This window comes from Hippoglossus stenolepis, chromosome 5 (assembly GCF_022539355.2).
Source record: "Hippoglossus stenolepis isolate QCI-W04-F060 chromosome 5, HSTE1.2, whole genome shotgun sequence".
Lineage (NCBI taxonomy): Eukaryota > Metazoa > Chordata > Actinopteri > Pleuronectiformes > Pleuronectidae > Hippoglossus > Hippoglossus stenolepis.
In genome coordinates, this window is record NC_061487.1 from 18,628,259 (window position 1) to 18,655,292 (window position 27,034).

The following is a 27,034-nucleotide window of genomic DNA, read 5'->3' on the forward strand; positions in this document are numbered from 1 at the left end:
ATTGTGCTCCATCTGTGACAAAATTAGTCTATATCTATAAAGTCCTGTCAATATTGGTTGAGTGCTGACCAAGGGGACACAGGTACAATATTGGACGGATTACATGAAGTTTATGTTTTATCACCTTTGCATTTATAATGAATTAATGCTAAGATCACATCAGGACAGTAAGGTATAAATAGAATTGCTACTCTTTGCTATTTACAGTAAACATGTATAGAAACATTTATTTTTATTTAAGGGGAGTCATTTTCAATCCAGACAATCCCAGGGGATCATGTTTGTTAGAATATCGTTGACAATAAATTAAGAAAAAGTATGTTATGCACAAAAATAATCAGAAAGTATTTATAGCGTATCATCTTTTTAATACAAATTTGGTTACAAGACTGGTGATTCATTTCATTCTTCCTGTTGCAGACTTGGTTTTTTAGTTTTTAGCATAACTGAACCATCTTAATGCTCCAGATGAAACATTAATTGTTGACGGCCAAATTGTTGACCTAGACGCTCTTTGGTGATTGATCGTCAACCATGGTCACAGGCCCAACAGTAATCACCACTTTTGGCTCATTCCCTGTCTGGGGTGTTGCGCCGGTCTCTCTCTCTGTAAACAGACATACAAACGTGGTCAGATCCAAGCTCATATTGCTCCTAAACACTGCACATTATAAATTCATCCCTTACTTTTCCTGAAGCATGGCGGCTCACAGGAGCGGCCTCCTCCAGGAGTGCACACAGCTGTACTACAGTGAATGTACACCTGAACAAGCACAATAGTGTCAGTAGGGCAAAACCAAAATCTTTTTTTGCCAAAGTTTCTCATCAGCCTGTGTAATCATTACCTGCTCCCTCAGGGCCTGTAGTGAGCTGCTGTCTACAAAGGTAAACATTTTGAAAATGAAACGCCTGTAGTGACCCGGGAAGGCCAGACCAGAAGAGGGGCCGATTGGAACCAGTGAGGACATGTAGCGATCATCCCTGTATGGACACCTGGATGGAGAGCAAAATATGTGAAGTTAATGACAATGTAACACAGCTGAACAAAGAAGTTTGAGGTAAGCAGCAATTTCCCTGTTCACTGTTTCTTGTGACCAGACCTGAAAGGAGTGTAAACTCTCACAAATATCCAACATGTCATCATAAACTCGACAGTGTAAGTTGATGCTTTATTTACCCATCTATCAGAAGGTCCCACTGAGGCAGACTGTGAGGATTGGGGCCTGTAGTTGTCCAACAGTGACCAAGAGTCAGGACAAGGTTTGGATCTGTCTTTTCAAGGAGCTGAACCTCCACGAACACTCGGTCCCGCAGTACCTTGGTCACAGGGTAGTCGGCCTCCGTATAGAAAGAGGTATAGGCTGCTTCAACTATGAGAGTAGAGTTAGTGGTGAGTATGACAGCCAATGTTATGAAATGATACACAAAGCAACGCTACCAATCTGACCTGCACTTACATTCATTACAGCCCTTTGATAAGCATTCTCCGTTAGCCAACCTCAGTTGTACTCTAATAGGTCCCAGAGCAGCAACTGGTAGAGGAGGATTTTGTAATGGTAATACTTCGATAATCAAAGTTTCTATGGAAGTGCCCGTGTACCTACACTGGAAGAGCAAACTGACAAGAAAAATATGGGATGAAGTTGCTGTTTAGACATTTAATATTAACACTGAATTACTCAAAGATGATCACCTACTCAAAGGAGCTGTCCCTGGTAATGATTCCATTAGGCCCAACTTGTAACTCATATGAGGATGACATCCTGTTCTCATAGATTATAACACCAGGCTCCTCCTGCAAAAGGCAAAATAAGTAAAGTGAAAATATGCACTGGCCTTATTTAAGGTGGGGTTTTTTTGTTGGAAATAAATAGGGAATAGATATGGAAAATCAAAGTCTTACCGTAACAAAAGAGCCACAAGCAGTGACAGGGAATTGGAAGATAGCAAATGCTGAATTAGAGTCAACATATGAACAAACTTGACCTTCCCCGAACAGTGAAATTGTTTCGATGTCCAGGTTGGGCAGAGTCGCATCTTTGGCCACTACAACAACGAACTGGCCATCCTTTGTGCAGAGGACAGTCACTGGTGGCACAAAAACAGGCATTGATAAGTTAAGTGATTACATAACATTGACTGGGTATAAACAACTGAATAATGTAGAACATCTTTTTACCAGATTGTTCTTTGAACATAATCATGCATTTACATTTTTACATCCCCACTGCTATTAGAAGTACACTAATCAATCAATACAAGTATAACATAATTTTCTTCTCAATAAAGAGTATAACAACCTTCTCAAAAACTCACCTGCCTTTCCGAAGAAGCACTGTCGGCCGTCAAAGCAACAGTTTATTGCTTCACATCCAGCAGCAGAGATATCATGACCGCCACATGTGATTTTCACACTTTCTTCCACGTCACAAAACAGCTCCCCAGGTGTCTCTGGCACCTTAGGGCGCGACGGTGGTTGATGTGCTTGCGGTGGTTGATGTGCTTGCGGTGGTTGATGTGCTTGCGGTGGTTGATGTGCTTGCGGTGGTTGATGTGCTTGCGGTGGTTGATGTGCTTGCGGTGGTTGATATGCTTGCGGTGGTCGATGTGCTTGCGGGGGTTGATATGTTTGCGGTGGAAGTTGTGGTAGTTGTGGAGGTTTTGGTTGATGAGGTTTCTGTGGTGGTGGGTCATATGGGTTCTGGAAAGGGCGATCCTGGAATATTTGAGAATGTTGAGACGGTTTTGACGGTGGAGTCTGTTGGCTGCTTGTTGGTCGACGATACTGAGTATAGCTTGACTGTGAACCTGGTTGGACATTTGTATGTGGATTCTGTCCAGGATAGCTTGGCTGTCCACCCGGTTGGACATTTGTCTGTGGATTCTGTCCAGGATAGCTTGGCTTTCCACCCGGTTGGACATTTGTCTGTGGATTCTGTCCAGGATAGCTTGGCTTTCCACCCGGTTGGGCCTTTGGTACGTATTTAGTTGAGGTTTGCTTTGAACCTGGTTGGATATTTGTCTGTGGATTCTGTCCAGGATAGCTTGGCTTGACATCCGGTTGGACATTTGTCTGTGGATTCTGTCCAGGATAGCTTGGCCATCCACCTGGTTGGACATTTGTATGTGGATTCTGTCCAGGATAGCTTGGCTGTCCACCCGGTTGGACATTTGTCTGTGGATTCTGTCCAGGATAGCTTGGCTGTCCACCCGGTTGGACATTTGTCTGTGGATTCTGTCCAGGATAGCTTGGCTTTCCACCCGGTTGGGCCTTTGGTACGTATTTAGTTGAGGTTTGCTTTGAACCTGGTTGGATATTTGTCTGTGGATTCTGTCCAGGATAGCTTGGCTTGACATCCGGTTGGACATTTGTCTGTGGATTCTGTCCAGGATAGCTTGGCCATCCACCTGGTTGGGCATTTGTCTGTGGATTCTGTCCAGGATAGCTTGGCTGTCCACCCGGTTGGACATTTGATTCGTAATGAGTTGAGGTTGGCTGTGAACCTGGTTGGACATTTGTCTGTGGATTCTGTCCAGGATAGCTTGGCTGTCCACCCGTTTGGACATTTGTCTGTGGATTCTGTCCAGGATAGCTTGGCTTTCCACCCGGTTGGACATTTGTCTGTGGATTCTGTCCAGGATAGCTTGGCTGTCCACCCGGTTGGACATTTGTCTGTGGATTCTGTCCAGGATAGCTTGGCCATCCACCCGGTTGGACATTTGGTGCGTAATGAGTTGAGGTTGGCTGTGAACCTGGTTGGACATTTGTCTGTGGATTCTGTCCAGGATAGCTTGGCTTGACAACCGGTTGGACATTTGTCTGTGGATTCTGTCCAGGATAGCTTGGCCATCCAGCCGTATAGTGAGTTGAGGTTGGTTGCAAACCTGGTTGGGCTGGTGGTGATCCCTGAGAAAATTGAGCACCCTTCTGGCCCAAAACCTCTACATTTGTCCCAACTAAGCAGATTAGCAGTACTTGTGCCACCAAAGAGTTGGCACTCCAACGCTTTGCCATGGTTTCACCGCAGTCCAACGACAGTCCCCAAGTGCACTACTTATGTGTGCAGCCACATTTATAAGGGATTAGATTTGAGTTTAAAAAACCCCACCTCCAAGTCCAAACTACAACCAATCAAGTCTTCTGCGCTTTCTATAGCCACCTAAAAGCATGTGGGGGGTGCATTATGTAAGGTTTGATAAGCCGTTGGGCAACTTTACAAAATAGCTTGTATGGCTGAAAAAAGGAGATAAAGCGTGTCCTATCAGTGTCTGTCAACTATCTATTGACAAATACAAATTTTGGGTCACAAAAACCTTTTTTAAGGTCTTTGTGGCCTTTCTATTTTCTTCAAAACTGTAAAAACGTGTCATTGTATGCTCTTCAGTCCAAATTAGTGTTTTATGTTTCTGCTGTGTTACCAGTTCTGAACATATTCACTCACAATGCTTTCATCTAATCAAAACCTGTTGTCCTTTAAATAACTGACTAACTGAGAACTTTAAATCCACTGCAAGACAAACGTGCTGCTAAACATGACTCTGTACAGTATCGAATGGTAATTTTAGCTGTTAAGGTAACAGATAACAGTTTTTTTATAAGGTCTCTTTCTATCTGTTATAAGAGCTCAGAATTGTTCGATAATAAGGTGTTAAAGTGACGATAGTGGGGATGTATTTTAATTATTTAGTTAATATTTTCCATGTTCCAAATAATAATCTACCTACTTAGTTTAACTCATATGCCCTTTTTCAAATTCCTAGCTCTGTGGGCTTCAATATTTACCCGCACCGTAGCTAGTCGTCAGATGCTCGAAAACCAAAAAACTGTAAAAAGATTATTGTTTATTTAAAATTTAAAATTTATTGAAACAGTAGCAAGTTCTACCACCACCAATACCATGACATCAGTGGGTTAACAAGTTGACTGCAATGGGCTCCAAACATGTTTGTTACTGAGGGTGAACTGAGTCTAATGTAGTTAGATAACAGTAGCAGACTGCATAGTAATCACCTTTTACAAGCTTTTTCTGGTAACCAAACACTACTACCTTTGACATTAGCTTAATATCAATAAGCCAGCATTAGTGCATATGGCAGAAGTTAGAATTACAAATATTGCTTGTTTGCAAGATAATAAAATTCAAACTAAGGGGTGACCCATATATGTAAGTGATGACACGCCTGTCCTTAAAATGCTGATTTAAATAATTGGATGAAATCGCAGATATTGATCATTATCATATTATAATATATTATTATCTTACATCCAAAATTAGCAAAATCAAGTGTTTCAGATAACTTATGGCATTCAAACTAGTTGTTAGGGTACATGAAAATCATGTTTTGACTCTTTTCTGAAGTGAAGACATCACTGATACAGTTCTTACAGTTACATTTTCTAATTTAGTTTAGCTGTAATCTGGAATATATTTGCAATGTGGAGCAAACACATTGCAACACACAGGCTGAAACATGTGTTCTCACAGATCAGGTCACAGACAGTTTGACATCACAGTATTTATTTGCAAGTCCACCATTCGGGTCACAAAAACCTTATCAAAGGTCTTTGTGGCTTCAAGCTTTATTTGTCACCGCATGTTTATTTTGCTACTTTTCCATTTACAGGACTTAGTTTAGGTAACACTTTGTAAATGGTAAATGATCTGTATTTATATAATGCTTTTCTAGTCTTGATGACCACTTTTTTAACATTCATACATTCACACACACATTCAGTGCATCTATAGGCTGTTTTTTGTCGCACACCAAAAACAGTAAAAGATTAACACTGAGACAGAAAGACAATAAGTCACAAGACAATCTGGGACTGGGAGGTTTTGCCACGCTAAACCAAATTTTACACTAGTTCAGCTGCTGTAGAGTGATTGCAGCAGGAGAAAACTCGCAGTTAACCTCTGTGAAGGGCATGATAAACAGTTATAGCATTTATGGCATTACATTTAATCTCCAATCACTATTCTTAAAGTCACCAATCAAACTAACTCAAAGCAAGTGGAATGGTTTCTTTTTTATTCTTGATTTACTTTTGTGATAATACCAGTGGTATAGCTGCCTTGATAAGCATTGAGGAGTCCAAGTAAGCAGACTGACTTAGTAATGTCTCCCACACATCAATACTCATATTCAATACTGAGCTATGCTAACATTTGCCAGCATAAGCTACAAATCACACCAGACAACGTAGGCTGTGGCAGCAAAATTCCTGAGAGTATGGAACCGAGCAAGGGGGAATTCTATTACATAAGAATTAAACATTTATTTGTAAAAGGGACGTTTATGTATTATAAGTGGATACTTATTGACTCATAGCAAAAAGCACAAATATATATCCTGCCTAAATGTAGATGAATATAATAGATCAAAAATCTACTTACGCAAATGAGATTAGAGTTGTTTTTTTAAGACGCTTACGTTTCATTAAGTTTCTTTGGGACGAAAAACACACATAGCTGAACAATAGCTCTGTGTACTCACAAAATAAACCACCAACCAGCAGCCAAGTCTGGAGAAAAAAAAGAGAGAAGAGAAATAAAGTCCATGTAATACTTGTGTTTGGCCATGTTGTGGAGGTATTTGTCTCAAACAGACATCATGCATTGCATTAATGGCTTCAGCACTAACATTTGGATTTTAAATCTTTTTAAAAAACTCGATTTCAATAAATATTGCTCTGTATTGGTTTTCCTAATTTGTTTTATGAAATAATTGTTACTGTTTTTCTTTTCTAGATTGTTAATGTGTTTTCAGAGTTATTTACTTGACACTTGAATTGATTCTTTTGGGGAAGATGTTATTTGATATGTTTGACCATATTACCGATGCAAGAAATAGATGGATGATGACTACACCTGTTTTATAAAGCCAAAAAAAAAAGTTCATTAATTACCAGCAGACTGGCTGTCAACTTAATTTAAAGTCTTGATGCTATGGTTTCCTAGTGAATTTTAAGGTCATACTTTAGTTGAATATTTCCATTTTAAGACCCTTCTTCATTTCAGAGGGAAATGTAGTTTTTACGCCAATACATGTATTTGACAGCCACTGCATTGGTTATTTGGATTTTATATACATGAAACTTGATCAACTTATGTAAAATTATGTCAAGTAAAAGCTTTGACCATTTGCTGGTATGGAAAGTTGTTTAAATTAGATCAATGTGCAACCTCTGATTACATTACTCCACAGCAATCACAATTGTGGGAGAGCCTCCTTAAATTCCTTGATGGTCTTTATTTAAAGGGAATAATTCAGGGATCTTAATGAAAAAAATCTGTCATAATTAGGTTGTGTGCAATTTGATGCAGATCCAAATACAAATGCAGATTAAAATGTGTTTTCATAAGGGGAAGCCATTTTGATAGTGAAATAAGCATTGGAAGATTAGAATGATGTGGTAGCATGTGGGAACTGTTTGGTTTCTCTATAATTTTTAGGATCTCGACCTTCTATGTAAAGTGCCTTGAGATCATGTATATCATGATTAGGTGATATACTACGGTGGCCCACAGGGCTCCACGCACTGCAAGTTAAGAAAACACATGCAAATAGAAAAAACACGGGAAAATAGGAAAAAAACACGTGGAAATTAAGAAAACGACATCATCAATTTGACTTTAGGGGAAACAAACAGAAAACCCCTCCATCACTGTGATCCATGCACGGATGTCGGGGCTAAGGGACACTTGGATGACACCACAGGAGCAGCATGGAGGGGTGTTTTTTTACGTTTGAAGAAGTGGTCCCCATTTACTTTGCAATTGTATTGGATTCGGCTGCAACGCTGTTTACCCCCTGAAACCCCAAACGTGTTTTCCCACCCACGCTCCGTCAGCATAGCGGCGAGTAGATAACGAGGGAATTCTCATTATTTGGGTGAACTATCCCTTTAAGGAGCTCAACCGCAGTGGCCTACATTCCCCAGAAGCCCCTGCGACGGACTCCCTCTGTGATTCAGCGCGTCCGCGGCGTACGTTTCACTGAGCATCGGACTGAAGCGGTTTAATACTAGAGTTCGAGCGGAGGGAGACATGTCCGTGCCTCACGCACACAGCCCGGACACCAGCAGCCGGAGGAGGAGGCCGGCGGAGCTGCCGGCAGGTGAGAGGCTGCAGCGACAAATCCGGATCCTCTGGAAAGAAAAAACTTTATCTGCAGCCACACGAGCGCGTCTTTAACAGCTGCGTGGTTACGGGTCTCCATGTTTATGTGTTGGCAGCTGCTGTTCCACGGGATTTCATTGCGTGGATGGAACGAGTCAGGACGGTTGTTATTCACAGGGCTGTCACATATGGTGCTGTCACGTTGTGTTCATTACGAGTGTGTGCATGTGCGTGTGGGTGGGTGTGTGTGGGTGTGCGTGTGTGCGCGTGCGCGTGTGGGTGTGTTTGTGTGTCAGGGACAAACCAGGGACAGACATCCATTATATCTCCAAAACACAGAGCTCTGGGGATTCTTATGATTATTATTATGATTATCATTATGCCAGAAAATAGTGATCTAAACCAGTGTTTTCCAAACATCCCAAATATATTGGATTCTAGGGCTTGGTTCTAGATTATCAATACAGTAGTTACTGTAATATGATTTTCATCAATAGCAATATAACAAAAGTCCAACATCTAACATCTATATATTGATTATACTTTGTGTATGGACAGTGAGGAGGTATAACTGGATAAGTAATAATTGATCTACTTCAGATTTGTTAAATGTTTTGCTGTTTATTAAGTCTTTGCCGTTCTCTGCACATAAAGAAGAGTTTAAACTTGAAAAAGTAAATGGGACATTTATAATGCTAATTATCATATCAACTGACAGGAGAATTTGTATCTTGTTATAATATTTGGCCTTATCGCCAAGGCCTATTGGATCTATTGTCATATAAAACAAAGAAAAACAGCAAATACTGAGACTGGAGAAGCTGAAACTATAGGGAATGTTTTTGAAAGACATTTTTGCTTGATAGATTACATAAATGAATTATCAAGTATCAGAATAGTTCATTGTTTAACTGATCAATTAATGTAATAAATGACAAAGTCCTTGCTCAGATTTTCTCCTTCGCTATGTGTCTGCAACATTTCTGGTTTTGAAGTTTAAAAAACTGCCAAATGAGGAAGAGTCTAAATTATGTAGGTAAGTGGCCAAATTGAATTGAATGAACTTGACTTAAATTTATTCACGTTCGTCACGTAATCATAAACAAGGACTGTCTGTTGTAAGGTTTTATATTTGTTATGAAGCTGAAGGTCTTCCTCCTCTGCACAGAGCGATGAAGCTGAGTGAATCAAGATAATGCTGCTTGCACTCCTATCTTTGCACAGTCACTAACACAATCACTACCTCTCTCTCTCTCTGTGTCTATCTTTTATACTCAAGTTTATTTCAGGAAACAAACACAGAAACAAAAAGAGGAAACAAAACAAGACTCTACCCAAAACTGTGCAAATTGCTCTTCACTGAAACAAAAAGGAGAAGTCATGACTTTGGTGGTCGCTTGTCTCATGATGCCAGTGGTTTGTTAGCATTTGTCAAGGCTGCGTCTGAGAGAGATCAAATCCTGGTAATGAATGAATGAATGACTGAAAGACCCAAGAACATTGTTTACCCTTTGATTTAATTACAGTCATGCCATTGGTTTCCCTGCAGAACAGATGCAGCTATTGTCAGACTGTCAAAGGCAGTAATATGTTCAAATATGAAGATGCCCTGAAGCGAAGTTAGTTGATATAGTGAACTGTGCTGGACTCAAGACATTAACACGTGTACAGTGCAACTGGAGGAAGACACATGTAGATACATGTACAGTGATATGGGATGAATGTGTGTGGACATAAATACTGTCAGTGGGGTGATGCATTCAGGGCTCGCAGGATCCTTAATGACCCGTCCCACATACCGTCCTCTGAATTTGACCGGTTACCTTCAGGGAGACGTTACAGAGCCTATAAGTGAAAGACGTCTATCCCATCGTCTATCACACTACTCAATAAGGAGACATCTTGCTTTGGCCATGTATCTCAATAACCTTTGCACTTTGGTTTTTAAGCTTAAATGGCAGTTTTTGTCTTTCATCTTTTATGAGTTATATCCTTTTAGTGTTTTATGATTTTAAGTGTTTTTAGGGCAGGTGTAATGTTCAACTCACTTTTATTCTGGATTATTATTCTGGGTCTTACATGACACGTCCCTGTGCACTGTTTGTTTGTTGTACAATGTACTGTTCTGCAGCTGCTGTAGCACTCTGGGCCCAGACAAATGTCCCCATGGGGACAATAAATTATATTTGATTTGATTTGATTTGAATACTAAGAGTCGATTGAGGTGATGTTCCACAGTAAGGGTCATGCATGCCTCTGTTCGAGCTCTCAGAGGTTTTGGGTTATTTTTAAACCAGTATGTGTGATTTGAGTTTAATTCCAGTGTGACTCCAAGACGTCTGAACTTTGTGCGAGCTGTGTCACCACTTGAGCGACAGGAGGAGGGACTCTGGGTTGTGCAGTTCCAGTCAGCTGACTCAGCCCGTCTGACTCTGCACTGTAGACATAAATGTAAATAAATTGTGTAACTGATGATGGAGCTGCGACAAGTCCGAGCACGAGGACATTGTTGTCCACACAAAGACAAAGCACTGTCCGTATTTTCTTGGGGTACTCTGCTTCCTCCTACAGTACAGAAACATGCAAATTGGGGTTAGGTGTTAGGTGACTGTAGGTGTGAATGTGAGTATGAATGGTTGTCTGTCTCTGGATGTTGGCCGCGTGATACGCTAGGTGTTCTCGTCCACTGTCAGCTGGTCTTGACTCCAGCTCTCTCCGCAACCTTTAAAGGTAAAGGGGTATGATGGATGGATGGTAATCCGTTTCTTGTTTGGTGCTGCAGATCTTTCGTGGGATCAGGATCTCCAGGCAGGTTACAATCATGAACAGATCCATGACCAAGGTCAACCACTTCTTCCAGCAGGCACTCCACCCACACATCAGTCCGTTTGTCCACAACAACGAATATGCACCACAAAGTGCATATCTGCACACACACGTGAGTACTGAGCACCAACTGGATTAGATTTGTTTCTCTCTCTCTAGATTTACAGATGTTTAATTGTCATGTTGTCGCTCGTCATTTTAGGTTCAAACCACAACACATGTGACGACAGTTGGGAGGAGATTCAAAGCAAGAGAACCATCAGGGCAGAGAACGAAGTGGAAGCCAACAAACTGGTCAACAACTACAGGGTAAGAAGTTTTCTGCTGCTAATGAACGTGGTTTGAGTTCAGCAGGGCTGGTAAACTAATCCTCAATCTTTGTGTGTGCGTGTGTGTCAGTTTGGTTTTCGGAAGTGGAAGAGCCATGTGACAGAGCGTCCGTTTGAAGACAGGTCGGAGGTCGTGAAAGAGCTCTACTCCGAACTGAACGTCATTAAACCATATTCAGGTTCAGGTACAGGCTATTGTCCTTTGTGCTGATGAATAATTCCAGTTTATAACATTATTATATGTTATTATTTTTCGTGGTCATTGTGTTTGCATTTGTTACGCTAACATTGAACTCACCAAAATAACTGCTGAGATCCGAGTGATGAGATGATCATACAGGTTGTAAACAAGTCTTTTTATTTGGGGGTAAATCCTTAAAGGTGATACACTACGCCTTTTCAGTTTTTCTTTCCTCTGATGTATTATATGTTTTTTGTGAATGTAAAAGTTCTGCAAAGGACAAGTGAGCTGCAGAGTCTTCACACACTTACTGGTGGAGCCTGGTAATAATCAAGTTTGGACATAACAAAGGCATGGACAAATTTTTTTGTGTGAAAGAATGCAATCCTTAAAATTTGTTTTGAATGAGAAATCAGTTTCTGGACCACTGACTGCTCAAGCAAACACACGCTTCCTCCAGGCCGTACAGTTCTGGGTCAGTCTCGTGAGTCCCACCCCCTCTGAGATCCCTCTCCAGGAGAGAAGTGTGTTTGTTTAAAACCTGTCTGATCATCCAACCACAACACTATGTTCCCGGATCTCAACAGTTCACCATACAAGTGTGATTTTATTATTACTGAGAGAAAAGGTGGCTAAACTAAAACAAGAGTTATCCTGTGCACTTAATTCAATTTACATGGAGGAAATGTTTTCATGTTTAATCTGTTTTTTTCTTCCTGGTGCCAGGTCATTTTATCACATGTGGAAATGTACTGTATGTGTTTCTCTTTGGCTGGTGGGTCTCCCTGGCATATTTCCTGGTCAGCATATTGATGTTCATCACTGTCACTGGTGTACCATATGGTAGGTGAGCTAACCAATAAAGAATAGTTATGGGGTTCATTATCGATCATCAACCATTCCTCTCATTCTTTTTTCTCTCTCTGTCTTCAGGGAAGCTTTGCTTGAAGTTGTCCTGTTACTTCTTGTGGCCGTTCGGCAAGTCAATCCACGAGGTATGGTTTGGATCTGAGTTCAGTTCATGTTGGGACGTTCCTCCTGCCTCTTTTCCACCTTCTTCTAAAGTAAAGTACATTGATTCACAGTAGAACCTGCGGTTTCCTCACCGTGGTCATGAAAGCAGAACCTTTGTGTTTCTGACACACGCCACAAGTCCGCAACAAGTTCCATTTGCAGCAACTTGTCATTGCAACACATTTGTGACAGTTGTACACAGTTGAACAAACACCCGTACAAATGATTGTGATTACAGCATATTAAGTTAAATAGCCTATATCTTTGAGTCATAAATCACTGTCCTGTGGTTGTGTTTCTCCAGATTGGAAATACACTGAGGAGTTGTTGTGAGCAAGCCCCAGACTGTGAGTGCAACACAGACGGGGTGGATGAGAACTCACCGGTTCTGCTACCCTCAACCACAGAGGTGCCAGTCCCAGAGATCCCGGGACGACCTCATTGCACTCCCTTCTGGGTAAATTTACACACTTAAAGAAATGTATGAAAACCATTGTGCACATTCCGCCACATAGAACTCAAGTGTACCCTATCATTACTCTGCTCTCCCCTCTAGCGCCGTTTCTCCACCTACGTGTGGCTGCTGCTGGGATACCCGCCTCTGGTGGTCGTCCACTCCCTGGCCTGCTTCATCTCCTGGATCCTGATCTTCACCATCCCCGTGTCCAAGATGAATGCACGGACGCTGGCCGTCATTCTTCTCCTGCCTCCTGAGAACGTTTCTTTTTCCTCCTCCTCACAAAGAAAGGTAAGAGAGAGAATTGGAACACATCAGCCAAAGCACATAAATCATACAAATCCCAAACATGTCAGTTTGATGCTTGTGCACACGTTTCTTAATTTTTTTTTCTACCTGACCTGCAGCATCAATGCTACGAGACCAGAGCACTTCTATGCTCCTACCATGCTACAAACTGGTACTACTACAAGTACACTGTTGATGGGATCAATGTGTTCGCTGTCAGTATCCTTACACTTGTGTGTGTGTGTGTGTGTGTGTGTGTGTGTGTGTGTGTGTGTGTGTGTGTGTGTGTGTGTGTGTGTGTGTGTGTGTGTGTGTGTGTGTGTGTGTGTGTGTGTGTGTGTGTGTGTGTGTGTGTGTGTGACAGTGTGTGTGACAGTGTGTGTGACAGTGTGCGTCACATGAGGAGCTGTTATCATCTTTGACCCCACCTCAGACCTCCTCCCTCTGGTAATCGTTGCGATAGTAATTGGATACATCGACAAAGAAAACGATTACGCCAGCTCTAATGTCAAGTTCGCCATAGCGCTTGGTTCCATGATACCTCTGTCGTATTACATTGGTATGGGCATCGCCAGGTGAGCTGTTCCCATCACCTGCAAACACCCAATGAGAGAAATTGAGTCTTGACGTCACCTTAAGTGTATGAAACATGTAAATGTAAGTGTAGATTGATGACCATTTTTTGCATTTGCAGCATCTCAGCTCAGAGTAACTTTGCTGTGGGTGCAGTGGTGAACGCCACCTTCGGCTCCATCACAGAGTTGACCTTCTACATCACCGCTCTGATCCGAGGTCACCAGGCCGCCAACCCGTGTCTGCAGGAGGTCGTTAAAGCGGCGCTGACCGGGACGCTGCTCGGATGCATCCTCTTCATTCCTGTAAGCCCAACCACATACACCTCACTGTTTACATTTCAAAATAAAACAAGGTCATGGAATTAAATTGTTTTTTAAGTTGCATGTCAGTTCACTTACGAGGATAATTTCAACCTGTAGACGATTAACTCAGTATTAACGTCACACAAATCATGTTCCCACGCACACACACACTTATCCTCCATGCTTTGTCCTCAGGGCATCTGCATGATAATCGGTGGACTCAGACACAGCGAACAAAGATTCAACAGTCGCTCCACAGGAGTGAGCTCTGCTTTGCTTTTCATCTCTATCGGAGGTAAGTTTCCAAAAATACTCACTCTCACATTTTTGGAAACTCGTACTCGTGATCTACAGGAAAGTAAACAGCAGCAGTCTATTCCTCCCTATGTAAACATGGTTCTGCCTCCTAAAGAATAACAAGTACGCCAAAATGTTTAACTCTTGCGCCACCTAGAGGCATTTCATGTTACATTTTTCCTTTTTTGAGCTGCTGTTCTCAGCTTGTTTGTGTGTTTACATTTATCTCTTGTACCAACTTTTTGATAATTTTTTTTTTTAAGAGAAATAATTGAGTCACACTGATCTACAGTGAATATTAGATAATTAAATACTAGTACTACTAGTGGTTATACAGAATATGGTAATGTGATGTTAATCATTTTTCTGATCAAATTTTATTTATGTTTTAACCAAAGAAACACATAAATACAAACAAATACACATTCACAAAACATACAAATGATAAAAGAAATAAATTTAAAGGAAAAACAAATCACCCAACCCGACCCCTGGATCCAGGGCACCGATCCCAAGAATTTGACAATTAATGTTCCTTTCCTAAAAAATACATGTTTTTGAAAAAACTTGTCACAGCGAGTGTCTGGAGATCATAAGGTCACACAATCAGCAGGAGTTCAAACATAAATCCATTTGCACACAAAATAACTGAATGTTGTTCAGGGGTTGACAGCCGCGACAGAACCAGCTGAGCAGGTCTTTCTGTCCTCCAACACTAAAATCAACTGCAGGGTAAAATAATTACCACAGTGTCTTACAATGAATCATTCCTCCACCTGTGGATGGCAGGTGTATTTGCCCCCACATTGTTCTCCAAGGCTTATGGGAACCTGGTGTGCGAAGGCTGCACCAACTCCAGTGGGCAAAACACCTCGAGCAACAGCAGCGCACCATTCGTCTGCCACAACTGTCACTACGATCTGGTCAGCACCAGGAGCCAGGAAGAGCTCACAAACCTTCGTAACACAACTTATCATACACCGACTTACAGGCACTGTTCTGTGTATAATGTGCTTTTATTTTTCTATTCAACAGAACAACGGAACACTGTTCCACAACCACGTTGAGTAAGAATTTACATTTAAATTTTTTTAATTACGTATGGATTGTCATGTAAAGGAGCATAATGGTAGTTTTGTGTGTTTTAGCTGTGCTTTACCATCAATTGGCGATTTAATGTGGACAAAAATCACAAGTTTTCTAAAAAGTCAGTGGTTTTCTCAGTGGTTTGCAAAGATGTAAAGTGAAATAAACTTAAAGTAAATGAGCTAAAACCTGTTAAATTATGGTCCTATGGGTTTTAAAAACCCTCTGTATATTTCCTCCCCCTCATTAATTGTGTGTTTGTGTCTGCAGGCCGCTGGTGTTCACTGTGTGTACCCTCCTGCCGATCGCCTACATCATCGGTCTGATCTTCACACTGAAGACTCACTCCCACATTTACAACATCCAAGTTGGAGAAGGACAGGGTATGAGCCGATCTCAGTGTGAACAGTGCAGTGATCAGTGAGGGTTTTATTCACCTCCCGCTCACGCACCATCGTATCTCTTGTGTTTGTCCGTTCAGTGACCCGCCAACATGGAGCAGTGGTCCACTGGTCTCGCTGGAGGTCTCTGATCATCCTCATCATGGCCACCGTGCTCACGTCTGCCTGTGCCGATCTTGCCACCGAGCACATCCAGCCGATTTTAAACCAGCCCAACATCTCTCAGGTGGGAACGTGCATCAGATCGTACTTGGAGACGTGGTTGTTGACTCTCTTTGTACTGACATTTGCTGTCTTTCTTTCTTTCTCAAGTATTTCATCGGGGTGACGGTTCTCGCTATGGTTCCAGAGATCCCTGAGATTGTTAACGGGATCCAGTTTGCTCTCCAAAACAACATCAGTCTCAGGTAAATCATGTCTCATTGAATCAAGTACCCACACAGCTTCTTTACAGTGTGTGATGGAAATTCATCTTGAGATTTGAAATAATGAGATCATCAGACTGGAGTTGCCTTTGAGTTTTTAGTAGTAAGCTCTGCAGAGGTTACACAACAAGCACGGGTGCTCAAGTGGAACTGCCCCAAAGTCCAAAAAAGCCAGTACTTATACATAGAGGCGTTTCAGGAAACATAACATGAAAAAAAGACATGAAATCATCATGTGTCTATCTGCTGTGTCCGTCCGCTGTAGCAGTTGGAAGAAAACATTACCGAATAATAATATTATTATAATAATAATACACACTGTTTGTCAAGGTCACAGCAGTGAGACAACGCCAAATAAGGGTTCCATCCTGTCAGGTAGACAGTATCACAGCAGTGAGACACCTGGTCAGTGGAATTTTCCATTACAAGTGTTACCTGTCTGTAAATGATTTTTATGTTTCAGTTTGGAGGTGGGAAGCTGCATTGCTGTGCAGGTCTGCATGCTACAGATTCCAATACTGGTCTTTTTTAATGCTTTCTATGTAAGACACTCTTCTCTTCATTGATTTATTCATATAAATATCACGTTTGCAATCTTTTATAGTTTTCTATGATAAAAACAGCATCTCTGCTTCTCGTAGGACGTGGGCTTTGTGCTGTTATTCAGTGACCTGCACCTGTGGGCCAGCATGTTCAGTGTGATCGTCGTCAACTACATCTTCATGGACGGAAAGTCGGATTATTTTCAGGGTGAGTTTCGAGTGTTTAGAAGTGTAAACAGTGCGATAAAATAACAAACAATTGATCCACTGACTTGTCATTCCACTGATGTTTTGAAGATTTGTCAGTTAGTCTCCCAATTGTTTTAGTCAGCAACACACTTTTTAAAACACCAGTCAATGATCCAGAGGATATTCTCAGGTCATCTTGATAACTCAGTAGATCTTCCCATCATGCCTCAGTATAGAGAAGTAACCCCACTCTCTGTGTGTCTATCTGAACGTTATTACCTCTCTCCTGGTTTGTCAGCAAGATCACGCAAAAACTACTTTACAGATTTCCACGTAACTTGGTGAAAGGGTGGGACAGGGGCTAAGCAAGCATTGATTTTAATCCCTACCGGTTGATTTTCATAAGATGGCTGCAAGAAAACAGGAAACCTAAAAAGACTTTAGGATTGTTTATCTAATTTGGTGGTTTAATAGAATGACATGTAAGAACAATAGTGTCTCACTTTTCCCTTTTATTTGCTGTCTTGTTTTTCTCAGGCACAGCTCTGGTGGTCGTCTACCTTATTCTCCTGGCTCTGTATTACTTTGCTCCATCTCCAGCTGCATGCTGAGTGTGGGTCTTTGATTTTCACCCTAAGTTTCACTTTTTTAAGCCTGAAAGAAACTTAAAGTACAAATTCAGCACCACTCCATGTTGGTTTATATTTACTGATCATTTGGGACTTTTAATACGTTTTTTTTTTATGCTTTACTCTGAGTTACACAGGTGATAAAACTGAATATTTTAATGTGAGGAAGTTACTTTTTTTTTTTCTGCTCAAACATGTAACTCCTACTACTGTAAGTTTGTAAGCTGACAGACGTCTTAGTGAACTGTGGTGAAGGAGAGGAGTGGATATTATGATGTAAAGAATCTGAACTAATGGTATTTTGTTGTTAAGTTACTGTTGTTATAACTTTGTATACTTTTTAAACTCCAAAATGTAAATATGGAATATGTCTGAGAATTCATGAAAGAATTGACTTTCTATCCATTAATATTAATATGGTTGAAATGGCAGGACGCTCACCCAGCCAGGTCTCTGCTAAAGTGGCAATGAGTTCGAAGTGATAAGATCCCCGCGTGTGGAGATCTCCGTCAGTAATACAGTGTGTCATGACTGCACAGTGTAAAACAATAACATCTGACAACATAATATTATGAAAAACCGACTGCCTGTGTCTTTATTGTTGGTACAGACAGGAATTACAAAACATAATGTACATTACAACCATAACTGCCTGCGAGGAGGGATTCACCCCTTTTTCTCCCAGGAGTTTACGAGAAGTGACATGCACACCATACCGACATGCATAAGATCATTTAACTTACATTAACATCCAAAACGATGCAAGTATAAACACATCACTCTTTAAGCAACGTGGGACATTTACCAGGTGTCAACGTGCAGTGAGGCAGATATAAATAAGGCCAGAGCTCAGGGGAAAAAGTGGGATTTTGAAAGTGAACACGGGTGACTGAGTATTTCTACAGTATTCAACATTGACAGTTACAGCTAAAGATCTGTTAGTGAAAACCATCCGGAGTGTGATGACATCTGATTTCACAGGAAATGACCGAGCCTGCTGACATTTAACAGAGTGAGAGTCTGATCACAGTATTTTACATCCTGAGTACGACCGACATACTCTTCACATACCACTCTGACCTTGTTCCTAGTTTAAAAAATTAAAAATAATAAAAAAAGAATGGTCCCACATTCCACTTAGTTTGTATAACAACACTACAGCAGAACATCGTCGAGAGAAAACAGACCAAAAGTAAAACAAACAATAATAGAGTCAATGTTACGGTATAAAAAAAAGTTTAAATGGAGTTTCGTTTTGAAGTGAGAACTGAAATGACAATCAGGTGAAAAGAGAAAGTGCAGCTACATGACCTGCTACAGTTTAAAGTTTTGTAAAAAAAAAAAAGGTTAAAACAGCACAATGATAAATATAAATAGATCTAATGTGTTTGTGGAGATGAGTTGATGATAAAACCTTTAGCTGCAGTCGTGTCTCCTGATTAATCATGAGCGGAAAGGTTCAGCAACAAAAGCCTCGTGGAGAGCACCAGGTAAATTACATGGGGAAAGAAACATTGCAGGATTGTAAAGAAACCAGTCTTTAAAAAACTAATTTACAATAATATAAAAAATAAAGCGTGTGTGACATTTTGGAAATTCAGAAGGCACCGAATGAAGAAATCAAAAAAGGCTTGAGAATCGCTGTGGAGCTACAAGTGTGTAAAATTCATCTCTAACTTTAATAAGCTTCATTTTCCCAAAAACAGAAGAATCCAAACGGCACAAGAAGCTTCACAGTGATGCAACATCCCAGATGTTTAAAAGAGGCTTTGGGGGTTTTTTGTCTGATCACAAGCTTCAGTAATGTGACCAGTGACGTGAACGCTTTCAAATCGGAACAGTGGAGTTATAATCACAGCTTGTAATCAGCATGCAATCAGAAAGTCCTCGAGGCTAAAACATGATGCTTTGAAAAATGTTGACTGTTAAAGAGGTATCATGGTTATGCATCACCAGCTGTGTGACACTTTTCAGGGAAATCTCACACGTTTCTGATTGAGCAGAAATTTGAGCGTCTCTCAGGAAACAGGTCGCAGTTTTCTCCGGTTTAAAACTTCAGTCATTTCTAAAGCTTAACTACATCACAGTGGACCCAGCAGCAGCTGATCGGCGGCAACGTGTCGGCATCAGAGAAAACAAACATACAGTATCTCAGCCTCTGAGCAGAAGCAACATTCATTTAGCCTTTCAGGAAGTGGTCTAAGGAACAGTCAACTATTCCTGCTCCACAAGTGTCTGCAACAGTGATGAGTGGTAAAAAAAAAAAAAGTGCACGACGTAAGTTATGAGCATAGCACAAGATACCTCTGAGCAACAAGCAGTCATCGTACAGTGAATTTGGTTTCCACACTGACATGCGGCTTCTGACGGACACGTGCAAACTCAAATCTGACACGTTCACATACAGAGAAAAATAAATCATTGCACTTTGCATTTAAAAAAAAAACACATTCAGATAAGACTTAAGTTTTAAAAAAAGGCCTTCAGAGTATTTTCACCATCTGACATCAGACTTTGTTTCAAGAAATGTTTTTGTCAAGTCATCAGCGTTGACCCGATGACAGACCGCTTCCTTCAGTCTTTGTGCTCGCTCTACTTGAGCCGCTGGATTAGTGCGTGTGTCAGTCCGAGGCTGAGCAGCTGGTGGGTGGACAGCTGGGCCAAGTGAGGGGAAGATTTCAACAGCTTTTCCCAGGTCAGTTCCAGCAGGCTGGGCACCACCAACCACACTTTGTACAAAGAGCCCGTCCTCCGGTTCCCAGACATGTTGACGACACCGCCGTGGACGTACATGCAGCCAGCCTGAAGGAGAGGAATGGTACAGGAGATGAGACGCTGCAACATTTAGTTCATTGATCAGCAACTGACAGTCAATTAATCATTTTAAGTCACTATAAGCAAAAACCTCAAATTCTCAGGTTTCCATTTGATCTCGATTAGGATTTGCTGCAATTCTGTTTTAAAATCATTGTGAAATGAATATTTTTGGGCAGTTGTTCAAACATAACTTTTGAAAAGTCACCCTGGGCTCTGAGAAGTTGTGACGCATTCTTTTCTTCTTTCGTTAGATATTTTGGGCATCAAGCCTTTAATTGCCTTGAATTGAATTGCCTGAATACATAGGGTGCCTGCTCTGCAAGCGATTCTTAATACCGCCTTCATTTATTTCATTATATTATTATTTGCAGCCCTTCAGCAAATAATCACAGACCAGGTTAGACCATGTGATCATGTGCCATAGATACTTTACTCACCGGAGTGACTGCAGCACAGTGGAAGTAGGCTGGTTCTGGCATTATAGCGGGCAGCTTGGTCCACTGAAAAGTCTGCAGGTTGATCTTCCACAGGTCCGCCAGTATCAGCTCTCCATTATAACCCCCACATATAAACACCTCTGTGGTAAAAACAGAGTGAGACGTGGTTAAAACACAATATTGTGTCATAATAAGTGTGTCCACGATGATGCTGTGTGGAGAACTCCTCACCCTCTTTGACCTGCACACAGCTGTGACAGCGACGGGCAGCAGGATAACCTGTCGTGAAAATTACAAACAAAACAAAGGGAAATTATTTTGTAGTTTTCAAATCGTCGATTCAGCACAAAAAAAATTTTAAAGAAAAAACTTGATCACAAACCTAATTTTTCATGAGGTTTGGTGATGATTTCCTCCCAGTAATTTGTCTCCAAGTTGTATGCGTGAATCTGATGAAGGCAAACAGTGTTTTATAAATAAAATGAACAACTAAAGCTCTGTTTATCTAAAATTCGGTCGGTGCTGGTTCCTCTCACCTTGTCCAGGGGATACGACGTCCAGGAAGTTCCACCTCCTAAAATGTATATTCTTTGTGCGTCATGAGCAAGCTCGTGTCTGTACCTGTAAAACAAAGCTTTAACTTTCTGAACGTTTTAATTACCACGATGGGAACCGGACAACAGGAGAAACATGAGCTCTGCTAACCGACCTCTCCTCAGGCAGATCCGACGGGGTGTTGTTGGGTTTGAGGTGGGTCCAATCTCTGGTGGTCAGGTCCAGCCTGTGAAGGTCGGTGCTGTAAAGGTAGCCCGTTGTCCCTCCAAACACATAGAGGTAGCCATTTATAATGGCCATCGCCTGGAGAGTGGAAAATATATCAGATATTTTCCGGTGGAATAATCTGCTACATACGACAACGTTTTTTGACTTTACACTCAACAGCTTGACAGAGACACTGTTTACCTGCCCATAGATCTTGTTGGGCTTCTTCCCTCTGCAGCTGAGCAGGTTCCATCGCCTGTACTGAACGTTGCAAACATGGACGTCGTTGCCATTGTTTTCGCCAAATGGAATCCCAGTGCCACCGAACACAAGCAGGTTGTTGCCATGTAAAACAGCTGAAAGAGGCAGACAACAGCGTCAGCCTCGGTTTAATATCTGGTTATATATCTAATATCAAAGGATTCCTGGTGAAGTTCAGTTATTTTGACAAAAAGGGCAAAATGATTCATGATTTTAGTGGAAATGGAATCTAATTTAATTTTCACTGAAAACAAATTAAATTCATGATTAGATTTTTACTGGTGTTCCATTAAGTCTACAGATTACAATGTGTAGCTCCCACTGCTTCATTCATAATAGTTTGTTGTGACACATTTTATCTTTATCCAAAAAGATCAGCTCCAGTGATTTGGATACTTCACAAAGCCGTAATGCAAGGTCAATATTATTTAGATTAATTCTTCAGACCTACATACTGGTCCATTCAAAACAATATGAAGTGTTTTATTTCCTTTTATCAGTCACACCCATCAGAACAAACGTAGACAGTGTACACTTGGCACTGATCACCGCTTTTGATCTGATCTCACTTCTCCACATGCAAATAATCTTGTACGTCATTTCTGTTTACAAACTCCGAATGATGTTTTAGTTTTTAAGCAGTGTGATGATACAGATCGGTCCGTAGTGGAGGAGATTGTGTGTCTGTGTGAGAGGGGAGAGGTGGTCTGCGACACATTCTTTCAGCCTTGTGATCACAGATGCATCCTGGGGCGTCCTCTGATCCACTACAGTAAACTGTAATCTGGTTACTCCAGTTTAAGTCACTGCACTGATTGTTTGCAGTGACGACCAAGTGTCCTGGGGAGTTTCGTTGAAAACAAAGTTTCTGTTTACATTCAACATTACTCACGAAACTCACTCCTGAGGTCTGACAAACACGTTAAATGCATTTTCTTCCTCACATTTGCAAAGACATTTTTTCTTTGAAAGTTTGACAGCTATGTTGTTTACATCCAAGTCTATTTGTTTGCAGACTTCATGGCCTTTTCTGACACAATGTGGCATTTCTTGGTGTTGCACAGCTAGCTGTAGCTCTGTCACCTGTGTGCACAATGATTCCTTTGTGAAACAATCGAGTATAGATCATCGTAGTGTCCAATTGCACCATGGAGTTCCTCAAAAGCCGCTTTCTGACATGACGTGTATGGAAAATTGGGGCTGGACATTTTACAGTTTGCCTTTTGAGTAGAAAGAACGCAGTAGGATATTGTAACAACTGACTCAGACATTTGCTTTCTCACATCCAGACCCTCTGGAAAATTTCAGGAAAATATTTGGGACTTCCGTGCATGTCTGAAAGCAGCTGAAATAAGACCAGTAGCTGGTTTTTAATGAAAACAAATTGGTGCAGTCTTTCCGACACATTTATTTGTGGTAGCCTGACACAAATTGATTTCCTTTTTTTTGTTTACTTTTTCAAATAAGCGATCCGACTATCTTATTTCATTTTAATGCATTGATTCACACAGCTGCTCTGTGGGAGCCATTCTAATGCAATAAGGACAACCCATCTGTCCTTACCTGACATAGAGGCCAGCTCTGTGGGCATGTAGCCCTCTGTGCGGACTTGTTGCCACGTGGCTGTGGCAAAATGAAACCGCCAAAGCTCCCTGAAAAGAGGGTAGTCTTCATTCTCTGATCCACCGGCCTCATCAAAGTCTGGGTTGTAGCCTCCGAACACGTATAGGTTCGTGCTGTCTGCAACACAGCGGTGACCACTGCGGGCGGGAGGTATACAGTGTCCTGTGGGAGGAATAAGGTGAAGACAGACTTTGAGTCACTGATGTGAATGGAAAAGAACTGTAGTTTATTTGCTTTACCAAAACACACAAGGCATAAAAGACAAAGCGAATGATGTAACATTGGTTACAGTTTATATTTTACAAGAACAGGATCTCAGTCAGTTTACATCGACGTTTGTTTCCTTCTTTGACGTGAAAATAAAACTAGGAGAGGGAGATCATACAGTGTCAGCTTCACCTTCTCTCAGAAACCTGTTGGGGATCCGCAGGTTGGGGCAGGAAGGGGAGAAGATGCGTCGAGCCTGAAGCCATCGAGCCCGCTTCTTAGAGCCTGTAAATCATTCATCAAAAAAAGAAGAGTGAAGAAGAGTAGAAGCAAAATGAAATATGTTAAGTTTATGAACTGTGTCTTTTTCTCCTCAGCTCGCTGAACAGAGAAAAAACATTTTGCAGTGTGTGAGGAGCAATGTGAAAGGCCTAGACTTTGTATTCATGACACCTTGGATGTGAAGCAGGACTGAACTTTAGATCTGGTTGAACTGTAAGAATTCATATCAATCTTTTTTCCTTTCTTACTTTGTCTTTCCTTGTGGTCTTCTTGTATTATTTGTATCCTTTCATTTCTATTTGTCTTGTGCTCTGCTGTTGCATAATTTACAAGTGCAGCAATTTTGTAAATAATGGCTGTGTACTATGTGAATTACAGGTTATACTCATAATACTCCCAACTACTAAAAACTGTAAGATTTGACCTTTACTTTTGGAACTGGTTTAAATGTTTATCACCAAAACTGGGTGATAACATTGAGAACAATCATGTCAGAGTTAACAGTCAGTTAGCATATTGCATATTGTTAATAAGAATAAAACAAACTTTATTCATACACCACTTTCCCTAAAAAGTCAGAAAGACAAAATGAGAATTAAAAACAACAACCCATCAAACAAGAGAAAGAGAAGCAGCTCTTAAATCAGTGGGGAATAAAACAGAGTTAGACAAGAAACTAAAACACTACATATGTTAAATGTTCATTAAACCGTTCAGGTTTTAAAAGACACAGATAGATTGACCACTGTTTGGGGGCTTTAACAGCAAAGGCCCTGTCACCCAGACTCACTGGTCTTGAATCTAGGAATAACCAGTGGAGCTCCATTGATCTAAGTGAGCACCCAGGCACATTGGGGTTAATTCCTGGATGTAGTTTGGATTGAGAGCATTTCATGTCAAGTTGAATCTTTAACTCAGTGCGGAATGTAACAGGGAACCAGTGTACATAGGCAACATACATGATTTATTTTATCTGAGCGAGCATCTAGTGGTGTTGATGCTCATTAAAACATATAAAGTTTGACTTTGTAAACTTAGTTTTGCAGGTGAACAAGGATGTTTTCTCCTCAGTCTCAGTAAAGCTAACGCCATGTGTGCTCTGCAGCGTCTCCTCCTCCTCCTCCTCCTGACTGCCTGTTCCCTCACGTGTTAAATCCCCATTTAAAAGACAATAACAATAACAAAGGCTGTGCAGGTGCCTCCTGGAGGACTTTCTCGTTTCGGCTAGCTTCCGTAGCAGCTGCAGCTAACTTTGGCCTGTGTGCTGTGGCGGGTGGATGCTCAGCAGCTAGCGTCGCTAACCCGCAGCGCGAGGAGCACCCTGGTGCCAGCGATGCAAACAGAGTCCCTGTTGACTCTGCAGTGACTGCGGCCGAGGAGGCAGCGGAGCGGAGCCGCTGTGTTTACTGACCGGAGTCTCGGGTGGAGGGCCTCCACGACAGCTTCTCAAACTTATTGAGCTGACTGCAGGTCCCGTTGTGTTGGGCCGACGACATCTTCACAGCAGCAGCTCCACGCGCACACACACAGAGAGAGAGAGAGGAGGGTCACAGCTGATCAGGAACCGAGCGCCGCCACATCCGATCTCAGGCTCCGACAACCAGAGCAGAGAAGAAGAAGAAGAAAAACACACACAGCTTCCGCCCACACCTGCTGCACGTCACAGACAGCTGGTCTTTACTGACCAATCGCAGGAGAGGGGAGCCTGCACGTCGCGTCAACGAGTCACGTGGTGTTGTTTATAGTTTTTAAATGTTTTTTTGAATTCCATCCACCTAAAGTTCAGCAGTAATACAAGACAAGATTGTTACTATTTATATAGTACACTTCCACGACGAGGTCATTCAAAGTGCTTCACACAGAATGTAAGAGGCTCATTGTAAAAGCAACCAAACCAAAGACAATACAATAAGGCAATTAATAATATTGGGTTAAAAAGAGTTTAGTAGAGAGGAAATAAAATAAAATGCTGATTAGCTTTGGCTAAGTGCAGCATATCCAGTTACCGCTATACAGGATTGTGCTGTCGGTCATAAATGAGTACAGCCGAGTCATGAGCATCCAGAAATAGTCCTGCACCTTTTTTGGCATTGCTATCACACCAAGAAATTCTGGAAGGACCTCTGTAAGCTTATTATAGATTATATTTTTCAAGAATTTTCATTATTTGGGGAAAATGTGATATTTAGTTTTTCCAAAGGACAGGGGATAACGCACCTCGTTAAGCCCTATGAGACAAATTGTGATTTGTTAATATGGGCTATACAAATAAGATTTGATTGAGTGATTGATTACAACTGAAGTTTATCAGTGACTTCATGACTTCTTTAAAGTTTGGTCCATGATGAACTTAAGTCAAGTTAAAGTTTAACTACAAGACACAACACACTAACACAAAACCTGCACATTTAAATCAGAATTCTAAAATTGAAATTGAAATAAAACACAAATTTTCTTTGAATAAGTACAACATATCCAAAATGCAGGCAAAAGCTAGATAGAGAATCAAAGCTTCTACACTGTTCGAAAGCTGAAGTCGAAACTACATTTCGGTGTGGTTACAGACAATGTAAGAGAAAATATGGCAGTTAGGCTCTGTGTGTTTTTAAATACAGTTTTGATTTTGTCTCCAAGTTATTATTGCACCACTGACTTTATGTTCGATAATTTTACTGCTTGATGCAGTAAATCTAGCTCTAAACTCTCAGAGAAAAAATAAAGCATATTCAATTGCTTGCAAGATACAGACATGATTTACTGTAAAGGTTACATGAGGGACGACTGTTCAGTTACTCTGAGAGAAACGTGTGGTTGAAGAGATTCCTTCTGATCAAAGTTGTGTCAACCTTTCCCCCAGATCTTCAGGGGCTGCTTTGCTGACATGTGGTAATCTGGATTTGAAGCTCACTGGGATTGGCCATCGGAGCAAAACAGAACAGAGAGATCAATCAACCGGTAGAAAGCTACCAGGACTTGTTCTCAC

At 41.2% G+C, this 27,034-nt stretch overlaps 3 protein-coding genes across 6 annotated transcripts; 1 reads left to right on the forward strand and 2 right to left on the reverse strand.

Annotated features, from left to right (window-relative positions):
* Positions 1 to 347: 347 nt before the first annotated feature.
* LOC118109864 (proline-rich extensin-like protein EPR1) lies at positions 348 to 4,050 on the reverse strand. The gene is made up of 8 exons (XM_035157300.2): positions 2,317 to 4,050; positions 1,904 to 2,088; positions 1,698 to 1,795; positions 1,458 to 1,618; positions 1,178 to 1,370; positions 846 to 993; positions 688 to 763; positions 348 to 607 (listed from the first exon to the last, which is right to left on the reverse strand). Exons 1-8 carry the CDS (start codon positions 4,013 to 4,015, stop codon positions 504 to 506), a joined length of 2,664 nt encoding a protein of 887 aa, XP_035013191.2. The 5' UTR covers positions 4,016 to 4,050; the 3' UTR covers positions 348 to 503.
* Positions 4,051 to 7,953: 3,903 nt separating this feature from the next.
* On the forward strand, positions 7,954 to 18,241 carry LOC118109661 (putative cation exchanger C521.04c). 4 transcript variants are annotated; one of them, XM_035156949.2, is made up of 20 exons: positions 7,954 to 8,118; positions 10,903 to 11,058; positions 11,149 to 11,255; positions 11,346 to 11,454; positions 12,183 to 12,299; positions 12,390 to 12,520; positions 12,775 to 12,927; positions 13,027 to 13,218; positions 13,335 to 13,434; positions 13,649 to 13,790; positions 13,910 to 14,093; positions 14,289 to 14,388; positions 15,180 to 15,313; positions 15,426 to 15,457; positions 15,747 to 15,859; positions 15,958 to 16,103; positions 16,190 to 16,284; positions 16,766 to 16,844; positions 16,944 to 17,052; positions 17,571 to 18,241. In XM_035156949.2, the coding sequence occupies exons 1-20, from the start codon at positions 8,049 to 8,051 to the stop codon at positions 17,642 to 17,644; spliced, it is 2,343 nt and encodes a 780-aa protein (XP_035012840.1). In that variant the 5' UTR covers positions 7,954 to 8,048; the 3' UTR covers positions 17,645 to 18,241. The 4 variants fall into 4 exon arrangements, with proteins under 4 accessions (XP_035012840.1, XP_035012839.1, XP_047195856.1 ...); XM_035156948.2 differs by having other exon boundaries at positions 7,955 to 8,118; positions 11,346 to 11,460; XM_047339900.1 differs by having other exon boundaries at positions 7,955 to 8,118; positions 12,390 to 12,451.
* On the reverse strand, positions 18,230 to 25,712 carry LOC118109662 (kelch domain-containing protein 10). Its single transcript, XM_035156951.2, has 10 exons — positions 25,463 to 25,712; positions 23,962 to 24,054; positions 23,503 to 23,724; positions 21,880 to 22,034; positions 21,626 to 21,774; positions 21,453 to 21,537; positions 21,299 to 21,365; positions 21,148 to 21,195; positions 20,917 to 21,056; positions 18,230 to 20,464 (listed from the first exon to the last, which is right to left on the reverse strand). Exons 1-10 carry the CDS (start codon positions 25,545 to 25,547, stop codon positions 20,255 to 20,257), a joined length of 1,254 nt encoding a protein of 417 aa, XP_035012842.1. The 5' UTR covers positions 25,548 to 25,712; the 3' UTR covers positions 18,230 to 20,254.
* Between the last annotated feature and the right edge of the window lie 1,322 nt (positions 25,713 to 27,034).